Source organism: Plasmodium relictum (genome assembly GCF_900005765.1).
Source record: "Plasmodium relictum strain SGS1 genome assembly, chromosome: 12".
In the NCBI taxonomy this organism is placed as follows: Eukaryota; Apicomplexa; class Aconoidasida; order Haemosporida; family Plasmodiidae; genus Plasmodium; species Plasmodium relictum.
The window spans coordinates 402,875-416,879 of record NC_041690.1 but is presented as its reverse complement, the minus strand read 5'-3'; the positions used below and the strand labels follow the sequence as shown (position 1 = coordinate 416,879).

Below are 14,005 nucleotides of genomic sequence, written 5' to 3'. Positions count from 1 at the left end.
AAATTTACATATATTTTTTATATAATATTCATCATTTTAATTTTATATCGAGATAAACGTAAAAATAAGAAAGCTTTAAATGCATAATGCAACTTCTGAAATATATATTTTGCAATAAAAAAGAAAAATTTTACGAATGTCGCAGAAAAGAAAAAGAATTGTAATACTTAAAAAAAAAAATTGTGAAATAAATAATAATGTTTAGTAAAATTAAAAAAATATATATTAAAGTAATAAAAAACAAGAATGTTAGAAAAAATAAAAAAAATTTTAAGCATATTAATTTTTATTAAAAAAAAAAAAAAAAGGACATTTGTGAAATTCTAGATACATAAACCATTAAATTCTTACAGTTATTAAATATAAATTTGTTTTAATACTATAATATTTTTTTTTGAAAATTAGAAAAAAATAATACAAAAATGATATGGTTTTTATTATATAAATATTACCAATTTTAGTATTGTTTTATGTTGATTTTTCTTTTTTTTTTTTTTTTTTATTATTTATATTTAGCTTTTTGTTTTTTTTCATTAAATTTTGTTTATATTCACAAAATATGTTTGTTTAATTAAGATAATAATACCAAAAAAAAAAAAAATTTCATTTGATGATACAAATAAAAAATATCAAAAAAAAAACTATAAAAAAGTAAAAATATATATATATATATATAAAGAAAAAAAAAAAATTAAGAATATATATGTTTATGTTAAAAAAGAATAAGCATATAAAAAAAAGTGAGAAAATAAGGATATATTTAAAAGTAATAAAGAAATAGAAATATATAGTATACTTGAAATGTTAACAAAAAATAAAATAAACATAAATGGAGTAAAACAAAAAAATGATTAAACATTTTTTTTCATTATTTTTGTTTGTTCTAATATTTGAAAATCTTGTAGAGTGTATAAAAAATAGAAATATTCATTATTTACACATGCATAATAATGCTAATAAAAATAATTTTAATGAAAAAGAAGCTACAGAAATATGTTATAACTTAAAAGGGAACCATAATATTTTGAATGGTAATCATAGAAATAGACAAATTCCTTTATTTGTATCAAAAGGAACTAAAATATTTCATTCTTTTTTTAAAAACAATAAATCTAAATATTTAGATTTTCCAAAGAATGATTCTAGGAATTCATCATCTTCATTAAACTTTCATAATAGCTCTAACACGTTTGAAAACGCATCAAGCAATAAAAAAGAAAATATTCAAGACAATTTTAATGAAGCATACTCTACTGAAAATGGAATTAACACAAGATCTAAAAGAAATGAAATTAAAAAAAGTTTTTTAAGTATTACATCTAATGATAATTATATTCAAGACAATATTAATGAAAATTACTCAATTGATGCAATTGATTATAATGACGAATCTATGAGTGAATGCAACAGAAATATATATTACTTGGAACACTTGTCAGATTATAATTCTAATTATAATAATGTTTATAATAATAACACGAAAAATAATTCTATACAAAATTTAAGTAAAGGGGAATTAATGAATCCTTCTCTTAGTAAATCAAAAAGTGATGTATTATATGATAATTCAGAGAATATTTTGTCAAATAATGGAATAATAAATAAGGTAAATTTAAAGAAAAAAAAGAAAAATTTAAATAAATTATTTTATAGTTTTAAGATATCTAATAATTTTCCATTATTAAAAAAAAAAAATAAAATTAATAGTGACAATATGCATTATAACAATAATCATAAATGTACAATTTATTCAAAATCGGTAAATAGAGATAACGTAACTAAAGAAGATATTTTAGAAGAAGATGTAAATAGTAAAGAAAATAAAATATTGGACAATTCTACAAACAATGATAATAAGTTTAGTATCTTAGAAGGAAAGGCAGATTTTCTAACTTATGAAGAAAAAAACAAAATAAAAAAAAAAGCATTTGAAGAATATGTAAATTATATAAGTGAACGAAGATATCCCTATTTTAATTTTTTAAACAATAAAAATGATAAAATTATAAAAAAATTGTTAATTGCAAATAATGGAATGGCAGCATTAAAATGTATTTTATCTTTAAAAGAATGGTTATTTAAAAATTTTTATGATGAAAATTTGATCAAAATTATAGTATTAGCTACTGAAGACGATATTAAAAGTAATGCAAAATATATTTCTTTATCTGATAAAGTAATAAAAGTTCCACCAGGAAAAAATATTAATAATTATGCTAATGTACCACTTATAGTAAATATTGCAAAAAAAGAAAAGGTAGATGCTGTTTGGCCTGGATGGGGACATAGCTCAGAAAATCCCTTATTATCCACATTATTAGAACAAGAAAACATAATATTTATAGGACCTACTGGAAGGGTTATGAAAGCATTAGGAGACAAAATATCGGCAAATATTTTAGCTCAAAGTGTGAATGTACCTGTTGTAAAATGGAGTGGTGATGATATTAAAATAAAAGATTTTGAGAATAACATTAGCGAAGATATATATAATGAAGCTACTGTTCATTCTTTAGAAGAATGTATAAATGAATGTAAAAGAATTGGATTTCCTGTTATGATAAAAGCATCACAAGGAGGTGGAGGTAAAGGTATTAGAAAAGTGGAAAATGAAAACGAAATTAAAAAGGCATATGAACAAGTACAAAACGAATTGCCAAATTCTCCAATATTTTTAATGAAAGTATGCAATAATGTTAGACATATAGAAATACAAGTAGTAGGAGACATGTATGGTAATGTTTGCTCATTAAGTGGTAGAGACTGTACCACTCAAAGAAGATTTCAGAAAATTTTTGAAGAGGGGCCACCTTTAATTGTTCCACCTGATATTTTCAGAGAAATGGAAAAATCATCAATACGATTGACGAAAATGATTAAATATAGAGGAGCAGGAACTGTTGAATATTTGTATGATCAAGTAAAACATGAATATTATTTTTTAGAATTAAATCCTCGATTACAAGTAGAACATCCTGTATCAGAAGGAATAACTAACAGTAATCTCATTTCTATTCAACTTCAAGTAGCTATGGGAATTCCTCTTCAAAATATAGAAGATATTAGAAATTTATACAAAATTGAGGAAAAGACTAACAAAAATTTATTTCACATAAAAAAGGAAGGAAGAAATAAATTTAATGAAAAAAATATGTTGAATAGCAATTCTAATATTTCTGGAATATCTAATATTTCTAATCTTTCTAATAAGCCTACTAATATGAACGCATTAAAAACAAAAAATTTAGAAGATGTTGAAATTTTCGATTTTTATAATAATAGGCCTTATGTAAATAACTATGTGATCGCAGCAAGAATTACAGCTGAAAATAGTAATGATAGTTTTAAACCAACTTCAGGAAAAGTAAAAAGAATAAATTTTCAGAATTCAAGCGATGTATGGGGTTATTTTTCTATTAATAATGGATTTGTTCATGAGTTTTCAGATTCTCAAATAGGTCACATTTTTGCAAAAGGGGAGACTAGAGAAATAGCTAGAAAAAATTTGATCTTATCATTAAGAAAATTAAATATAGATGGAGAAATTAAAACCGTTACAAAATATTTGGCGAAAATTCTAGAATCCAAAGCTTTTATTGATAATAATATAACAACAAATTGGTTAGATACTATAATAAAAGAAAAAAAAAATGTATATTATAACACCTACCATATAATAATATTATGTGCAACAATATTTAAGCTTATTGCTTATTTTATGAGTGAAAAAGAAAAGGTGGAAGATAACTTAAATAGAGATGATATCGGTATAAAAGAAGAAAATGGCAATACATTCAGCTTTAAAAAAAAAATGAAAAATCCCTATATTTTTGATATGGTATTTGAAAATGTGAAATATAGTTTTAAAGGATTTAATATTGGTGAAAATTTATATAAACTAGAAATTAATGGTCAGGAGATAGAAGTATTAGCAGAATATGATAAAGAAAATAATAAAGTATTTGCAAGTTTTCATAACCAAACATATATATATACTTGTTCAGAAGATAGTTTAGGCATACATATGAATTTAGAGAAAGATAATATATATATTCCGAAAATGAGTAATCCATTTCATTTAATATCTAATACTAATGGAAAGATAGTGAAGTATTTAATAAATGATGGAGAAGAAGTAAAAAAGAATGATGATTATATTGAAGTAGAAGCAATGAAAATGATTATGACTTTTAAATCAACAGAAACGGGAATTTTAAGACATAAAAAATCAGAAGGAAGTATAATTAAAGTAGGTGATTTATTGGGAATAATAGAAAAAGGAGAAAGTTCAAAAGGGGAAGAAGAAAATAAAATTGAACTTTTTAATGGTCATTTAGATTTATCAAATAAATATGCTTATGAATTAAAAGATTCGTTATTTTCTTCAGATAGGAAGCAAATTGATGAAAATAACAATGCGAATAGTGATACGGATAATTCTTTTGCACAAATAAAAACTCTAAAATTAAACGAAGAAAAAAATAATACACCTTTAAATGAAGAGCAAAGGGTAGCAGGAAGCATATCAAATAATGTTAATAACTTACATAAAATATTAACAAAAGGGGATACATTATCTGTAAAAGGAATAAACAATTCAGATGATTTAATTTATGAAGAAGAAGAGATATCATCTGGAGAAAATAAAAAAAAAAGACTATTTATGAAACAAAAAAAGAAAATATTTCGATTATTTTCTCATAAAAATCATAATGATAAAAAAATAATACCAATGAATTATTTAAATAATAAATTAAATTGTATGAAAACTTATTTAACCAATTTTAACGCACCCAATGTTAGTTCATTACCTAATAATAATAATGCAACAAATAATTCAGCTAACAGTGATTTAATAAATATTTCTACAAATTATAATTCAATTAATAGTGATTCTATGAATAATTGGGTTAGTAATAATTCAATAGAAAGTGATTTGACAAATAACCTAACCGCTTTAAACTTAACTAATGATAATTTATCGAATAATAATTTAACAAATGATAATTTATCTTCTGATAATGCAACTAATAACAATATATCTAATAACAATTTATCATGTGAAATTGTTTCTACTAGAAATACATCAAATGAAAAAATATCAAATAATGATACATCCAATGAAAACACAACAAATAATAACATACCCAATGATAATTCATCAAATGACAACTCATCAAATAGTTTCAAATTGAATGATAATGAAGCATCTAGTAATACATCAAAAAATAGCAAATTTTTATTAGATATACCCAACATAAAAAGAATAGAATATTTATTAAAAGGTTATGAGCAAAATTATGAGGAATGTTTTAAAAAATTATTAAAAGAGGATAATTTTCTTCATAACTCTAATTACATATTAGAGAAATTTATAGAATACAATGTTTTATTCTCGAAAAAAGAAAATATAACAGAAGTAGAAATATATGATATTTTATACAACAGTATAAGTGATAAAAAAAAACAGTATGAAATTATTCATGCATATACATACAATTATTTAAGTATACAGTTTGTAGAAAGGCTATTATCACATTTAATAAATGTTAAAGAAAATAGATTACCATCATATATTTTAGATAAAATTAAAATATTAGAAACATTCAAAGGAAAATTATTTGGAAATATAGTTTTATTATCAATATTAATAATTTATATAAATAAGCACCATGAACTTAATGAACATTTTAAAAGCATACTAAATTATAATACAATTGAGGAGGATAAAAAAAAGGAATTATATACTTACATGAAAATTAATAATATAAATTATACTAAATTTGAAGAGTTATTGAATAATAACAATTATGAAAAAATAATAGAGATACTTTTGAAAGATCCCAGCGATATTCATATGTTTGTTCCTTCCTTATTCAATTACAAGAAGAATTACATATTTCTAGAAATATATTTAAAAAATTTATATAAATATTTTGATATTAAAACTATATGGGTTTCTAACAATCTCTTGAAATTTTCAATAAATAATTCAAAATTTGATAATATTTTAATTTTAAATGAAAAAGATACAATAGATATAAATAATATATTAAAGGAAGAATTAAAAATTGATACTCCTTTAAATAATATACATATTATAAATAAAAATAATAATTTTTTTAGTTCTCTTGGAAATAATTTTAATAACCTATTGAGAGAATGTAATAATTTATATGTGTATAACTATTCCACGAATAGTTACGGTGATGTATATGAATGGAAAAGCAAAGAATCAGTGAACTTAACAAATACAGAAATTAAGGAGAACTTGAATTTGTTACCTTTTGAAAAACATGTATTCTCTTTTGAAGAGATTTTGAAAAATTATAAAATACAGAATATTGTTGAAAAAAAGTTTAATAAAACAAAGGTCTTCTTAGGTTTATATAAGAACGACAATAAAAATACATCTTTATTTGCTCAAAAGGTAATCGATATAAATGATTTGAAAGAATTAAATAAATACAAAATTCAAAAATTAGAAAGTAATGATATGAATGAAAAAGGAAATGCAATTATAGAAGAAAAAAAATTAATTTATACCTATTTTATGCTAGAATTAAAAGAATCATTAAATGAAATAGAAATGAATAGAATGAACTCATTAGTTAAAGATAGCAAAATAAGTAGTTATATTATATATAGTGTAATAATTGATAATATTGAAGAAATCAATAATATTAAAGATGTATTCAAAAAATTTCTTAATATATACAATGAACTATTTATACAAAACTATGTTAATGATGTTTATATTAAAATATATAGCAAACAAAGTGAAGATATAAAATCGGGACCGAAATTGAAATTAGAGAAGTTATTGAAATTGCATGTTCTTTTTGATAATGAAAAAAACATTATTGAAGAAGTAGATAATTACAACTTCAAAATTGATACTTTATATTTAAAAAGAAAAAGAGCAAGAGATACTGACACAATATATGCTTACGATTTTATTAAATTAATAAATATATCCTTAAATAGAATGAATAAAAATTTAAATGACAATTTTAATTATATTAATAATATAAAAGAATTTAAATTAGACTATATTACTGAAAGAAGTCCAAATGAAGTTTTTGATGAAAGAAAAGAGAATGTAAATGATAGTCCATTATTTGAGAATTACGATAATTTAAGTGATTATGAAATCAAAATAAAAAAATCACTATATTTATCGAACAAATTGGATCTAGGGCAAAATAAAATGAGTGTTATTGGTTTATTGATGAACATAAAAACAGATGAATATAGAAAAGGAAGAGATATAGTTGTTATATTAAATGATATTACTACATATGGTGGATCTTTTAGTATTTTAGAAGATGAGTTATTTTATGCCATATCAAGTTATGCAAGGGAAAAAAAAATTCCACGTATTTACATTTCTTGTAATTCTGGTGCTAGGATTGGTTTGTATACTTTTTTAATGGACAAAATAAAAGTAAATTGGAAGGATGAAAACAAGAAGGAACTAGGTTATAATTATATTTATATAACTGAAGATGTGAAAAATAAAATGGCAAAAGAGGACATTGTATTTTTAAGAGAAGTTACAGAAAATAATGAGAAGAGATATATTATTGATGGTATTGTAGGAGATTTGAAAAATCCTGTTGGTGTAGAAAATTTAAGAGGCAGTGGATTAATTGCTGGAGAAACATCAAAAGCTTATGAAGAAATTTTTACATTATCTTATGTTACAGGTAGAAGTGTTGGAATTGGTGCATACTTAGTAAGACTTGGTAAAAGGACAATTCAGAAAAGAGGATCTTCTCTTTTATTAACTGGTTTTAATGCATTAAATAAACTATTAGGTGAAAAGGTTTACGTTAGTAATGAACAATTGGGAGGTGTAAACATTATGATGAGAAATGGAATTTCACAATTACAAGCAGAAAACGATCAAGATGGAGTAGATAAAATTATTAAATGGTTATCTTATGTGCCTAAAACAAGTAATGACTATTATGATATTATTGAAAGAGAACAAGAAGAACGTGGAAATGAAAAATATAAATATCATTCAGCGTCCACAAAAGCTTATGATAATTTTGCAAGTAGTGAAAATGAAAAAAGACATATGGAAAAAAATGCTAACAATCTAGATGAAAATATATCAAATAACATGGAAGAAACCTCTGAAAAAAATAAGGTAAATACTGAATATTTGAGACGTGAGAATAAAAAAAATATTAAGTTTGTGGAGCCATTATATAACGGAGAAAATAGTAATAAATCTTATATTAAGATTAATGATATTGATGCAGATTATATAGATAATGCAAATATCGTCGATTTAATAAAAGGGACTGATACAAAACAAGGATTCCTAGACAAAAATAGCTATTTTGAATATATGAATGAATGGGGAAAAGGTATCATAACAGGGAGAGGGAAATTAGGTAATATACCAGTTGGTTTTATTGCTGTTAATAAAAATTTAGTAACACAAATTGTTCCATGTGACCCAGTTCTAAAAACAAAATCAGTAAAATCTCCTCAGGCTCCTTGTGTTTTTTTTCCTGATAATTCATATAAAACTGCTCAATCTATTGAAGATTTTAATAAGGAAAATTTGCCTTTATTTGTTTTCGCTAATTGGAGAGGTTTTTCTGGTGGTTCCATGGATATGTTCAATAGTATTTTAAAATTTGGTTCTATGATAGTTAATCAGTTAGTTAATTATAAGCATCCTGTTTTTGTTTATATACCAATTTTTGGAGAGTTAAGAGGTGGTTCCTGGGTAGTTGTTGATGAAACGTTGAATAGTCAAATTATTGAAATGTATGCAGACACAACTAGCAAGGGTGGTATATTAGAACCTCCTGGAATTGTTGAAATTAAGTTTAGATTTCCAGAAATTAGAAAATTAATGCATAACATTGATTCTTCAATAATAGAGTTAAATCAAAAATTATTAAATGCTCAGGTACATATATTAATTAAAAAAAAAAAAAAAAAAAAAATATGCATATTACTTGTAATATATATTAAAAAAATTTTGTTTTCTTTTCTTTTATTCAATTTATGTATTTCTATAAATGTTTTAATGTATATTATTTAAATAGAAAGCTAATTTAATATATGTAAAAATGTATTATAAAAATAAATTTTTTTTTTTTTTATGTAGGGAGAGGAAATATCTAAAATAAAAAAAGAAATAGAAGAAAAAGAAAAAGAACTTTTACCATTTTATTTACAAGTATGTCATAAGTATGCAGACTTACATGATGTGTCTACTTGTATGAAATCAAAAGGAGTAATAAAAAAAATTGTCCCATGGAAAAAAGCTCGTTCCTTTTTTTATTATCGCTTACTAAGAAGATTACTAATAAAAATATTAAAGTAAAAATATTATGTGAATTCATATAATATTACATTTACAATTTTTTTGAGTTTTCCTTTTTTTTTTCTTTTTAATATATTTTATTAAATTTTTTTAGCATGATAAATAATTATCTTAATATTTTTAATTTTTTATAGTAAAAAGTATGGTAACTTAATTAAATCAGAAGAAATAAAGAATATTATAGATGATATTAGCGTATCTGAGGAAGATGACTATGAAGCTTGTAGAAAATTTCTAAATGAAAACACTTTGAAAAAAATAGAGCAAATATCTAATGACATATTATACAAAAAAACTTTAAATAATTTTTACAACGCCTTTAAAATTCTCTCACAAGAACAAAGAACACAACTCATTAATCAAATTAATTCATATAAATAATAATTTTTTTCATTCAGTGAATACATATGAATACGTATTTTTTTTTTTATGTTTTTTTAATTTTTATAAAAATTCCTTATTAATTTTATCTTATAAATATATAGCATCTTTTTTTATTTCCTTTTGTCATAGCTTATTATTATTTTTAATTTTATATGTATGCATACGTATATTTATATATGTGTATGCATGTTTAATTATTTTTATAATTCATGAATGATCGTATCTTTTTAAAATTAAAATTATCATTAAAAGATATATTAAATAATATATATATATATACATAATCTTCTTCATTTATTTTTAGCAATACATATTTTTATATTTGTTAAAAGCTAAAAAAATATAATTAATATGAATGAATATTTTTTTTATTTGTATTTATCTTTTTTTTTTTTGTTAAAAAAAAAAGTAAATTACTAAAATAAACGTAAGACTTAGTTTTTTTTTTCATATAGAAAAAAAAAAAAAAATACGAAATAAGAAATACATTAAAAATGATAAAATTATTTTTTAATTGTTAATATACTAAAATATAAATGCTTAATATTTGATTTACTTTTAACAAAAATTTATTAACAAAAAGCATGCTAATACTCTTTTAGTATTATATTGCAAAAATATTACTATCCCAAAAAAATTGAATTAATTTCTATATTTTTTTCAATGAATTACATCTTGTAAAAAAAAAAATGTGAATTACTATTTAGAGTTTTTTCAATAATTTATATATAGCAAATTATTGTTTTATATATATCTATTACCAATTAAATGAAAAAAAAATAATGGAACTATTATGCAATAAATTGAGTTTCTTAAGAAAATTTTACAATTTTAGAATATTAGAAAAATTTCAGAAAATTCATGTATTTTTAGGAAGTTCTCCTAAATTTGAGAAGAAAAATGGAATTTTATTTATTATTAAAAAAGATAATAATTACGAGATAAGCAAATCTCTTGATTTATTTTTAAATGAAATAAGTAAAGAAAAAGAATTCGGAAACTATGAAACTTATCTTAAAATGCTATATATGTGTATAGAGACAAATGATAAATATGTTGACGAACGTATGCTTACTATAGAAAAAGAAATAAATATATATTTTTTAAAAAGATATTTTTTTTTTCATAATAATGGAATAAGTTATATTAACATTTTTATAAACAATTATTTAATAACTAATATTCTATACAATAATTATCTCCATTTTAATATATTAAAAGAAGTGAATATAGATTTTAATACTATAAATGGTTGTTTCCAATTCAACCCTTATAAATTAAGCGTAGATAACATACGCAAAGAAAACATTAATAAAAAAAAATTACATTATATAAGTTTAAGATCAAATATGATATTTGATGAGAATATATTTGATATAAATAGTTTCTTAAAAAATAGAATTAAAGCGAAAAGAATAAATACTCCTTATATATATGACTTTATAGAAATTTTTAAGGCTTCCATATTTAATAATGCATATTATTTTAATTTTTTAGCTTTTAAACAAATATGTAACATTTCAAATACGAAAAATATTGACTTTATAAGAAAAAACAAAATATCTTTTATAAATTATGACTTAAATAAATGTCACAGAAATATTAATGAAAAAGAAAATTTATTTCATCTATTAAATGAAAACGAAATGAATGATTCTTTATTTCATTTAAATTTAAATGCTAATCCTCTTGAATATAATAGTGAAGATATAAAAAGAGAAATTTTAGTTGTAGATTCCTCTAATGCAAATGTTAAAAAGATTGTTAATTGTGAGGAGGAAAATAACTTAAAAGATAATGCAATTAGAACATCAGAAGTATGTCAGTTCAATAATACAAATAGTGCTTTTTTTGATTATAATATAAAAAGCAGTAAGTATAATATTGAAGATAGAAATTTAAATAAGAATAATAATAATAATAATAATATCTCTAATAACCAGATACATAATAGTTATAATATTTTAAGTAATTATAATGGCAATTATGATTTAAGTAGTACTATTGTTTTAAATGAATACAACAAAATAGAAAATAGAAATGAAAGTGTTAATGCATTTTTGTTTTTTATAAAAACAAAACTATACTCAGAAGGAAGAAAATTTATTATTTTAATTGATAATGTAATTGTAAGAGGTGGTTCATACGGCTATGAAGAACTTAATCTTTTAAAAAATATTTTTGATTTAATTATTATATATAAAATTCCCCTCATTTATATAGCTAATAATTCAGGAGCTGAAATAAAAATACTAGATATTCTAAAAAATAATATAAAAGTAAAATGGATAAACGAAGAAAAAAAAAATGAGGGAATAGAATACTTTTATGTAGAGGAAGATGGTTATGAAAAAATAAAAAATGATATTGTTTTTGAAAAAATAATTGAAAATAATAAGAAAAAATATATTATAAGAAGTATACTAGGAAAGAACAATGAATATGGTTCTACCAATTTAAAACTATGTAGTAATTTAATTAAAAAAATCATACTAGCTAGCGAAAATTCTGTTTTAATTTCTTATGTTAGTAGTAGATGTGTGGGATTTTGTACATTGCTTTTAACTATTTGTAAAAGAATTATTCAAAAGAAAAACTCGACAATTTTATTATTAAGTAGTCATATGATAAATATTATTACAAAAAAATACACAAATTTTAACAAAAGAAATAAATATGAAAAAGAGAACCTATTAATTGGTGGTGATAAAATAATGGAAAAAATTAACTTTTCGAAAATGATTGTAGGTAATGATTATGATGGAATAACAAATATTTTATCTTGGATAAATTACACAAAAGATTTAAACAAAGAGTTTAGTAAACAAAATTATATGGATAATAATATTCATAATGATAACGTAAATAGAAGAGTTAAAGATTTATTTTCATCTGATGGTATTTTTGATAAAAATTCTATCACTTTTTTTTATAATGAAAATCTTAAAATAGGAAGATCCACATTAGGAGGTATTCCTGTGTCATTTATAAGTGTAGTGCAAAGTAATAAAAAAAGTAAAAAAAAAAAAAAATTAAAAATTAATAATTTCTCTAGTATAAACAATATAAATCCATTGGAAAATGATACTGTGCAACAAAGAGATGTCGATTTAAATATGAAGAGAAAAAAAGCATATTTCAATAAAGAAAACATGACAAAAATATCAAAACATTTATATAAATATGACAATATATTAAGAGTGTTAATAAAGAAAGAAAAAAAAATGGTTATGTATATATTAAGAAAAAAAATTAAAAAAAAAAAAAAAAATTTTTTTAAGGAAAAAGATAATAATAACAATGTAAAATTGTTAAATAGTAAGGAAGCAAAAATAATAGCAGCATTTTTAGATGAAATAAAAGAAGAAAATATACCTATTTTCTTATTATTAGATTTAAATGGAATTGATACAAGAAAAAATGAAGTTGAAAATGATATTTTATCAAGTTGTATAACTATAGTAAAAAATATAATGAATTTTCGTAATATCATTTATATTTATATAATAAACAATAAAGAAAATTCATTTTTAAGAGGAGCTGCATATGTTTTGTTTGAAAAATCATTAAATAAAAACATTGAGATTTATTGTACTAGCAAGAGTGAAAGTAGTATAATAAGTGATGAATGTATTTGTGAACTAAAATATAATAAAAAAGATGTAACAGATTATATGATTAATAACGATGTCATGATAATTAATCTTCTAAATAAAAAAAAAGAAACTATTGATAATAATCAAATTATTAAGATAAATAAAAAAATTGAAGAATTAAAAAAAAAAAATTTTCCTTTTTATCTAAAAGCATTTTATAAATTTATAAATTTACACCATAATTCTATTGGCTTAAAAACTAAAATGTTAGTTGATGATATAGTCGAAGTAGAAAATTCTCGTTCTTTTTTTTATAATAAATTAGTGAATAAATTAAAAATTGTTTAAAAAAAAAAAAGAAAATATAACATTTCTGTACCTAAAAATAACATATATATTAACTATATTTTTCATTTAAATTAAGCTCTTTATTTTAATCAAATATATATAAAAATCTTTTTATTCTTTTAAATATATATCTAACATTTTTTTTTAGTATTTTTAGCTTTTAGAATTATTTTCTTTATAATTTTGTTTATTAATAATATTATCACATTAATATATATTTTATGTTTTTTTTTTTTTTTTATATATTCTTACCACTTTGCTGAGATATTATAAATTACTAATTAAAAAAAGTCTATTGGAGAAATATATTTCTTTGCAATTT

At 21.0% G+C, this 14,005-nt stretch overlaps 2 protein-coding genes across 2 annotated transcripts; both read left to right on the top strand.

Annotated features, from left to right (window-relative positions):
- Positions 1-847: 847 nt before the first annotated feature.
- Positions 848-9,736, top strand: ACC (biotin carboxylase subunit of acetyl CoA carboxylase, putative; the record flags this gene model as incomplete). Its single annotated transcript, XM_028677884.1, has 3 exons — positions 848-8,935; positions 9,137-9,351; positions 9,490-9,736. 3 exons carry the CDS (start codon positions 848-850, stop codon positions 9,734-9,736), a joined length of 8,550 nt encoding a protein of 2,849 aa, XP_028534229.1.
- A 785-nt stretch (positions 9,737-10,521) lies between these two features.
- On the top strand, positions 10,522-13,683 carry PRELSG_1211100 (acetyl-CoA carboxylase, putative; the record flags this gene model as incomplete). Its single annotated transcript, XM_028677883.1, has 1 exon — positions 10,522-13,683. One exon carries the CDS (start codon positions 10,522-10,524, stop codon positions 13,681-13,683), a length of 3,162 nt encoding a protein of 1,053 aa, XP_028534228.1.
- Between the last annotated feature and the right edge of the window lie 322 nt (positions 13,684-14,005).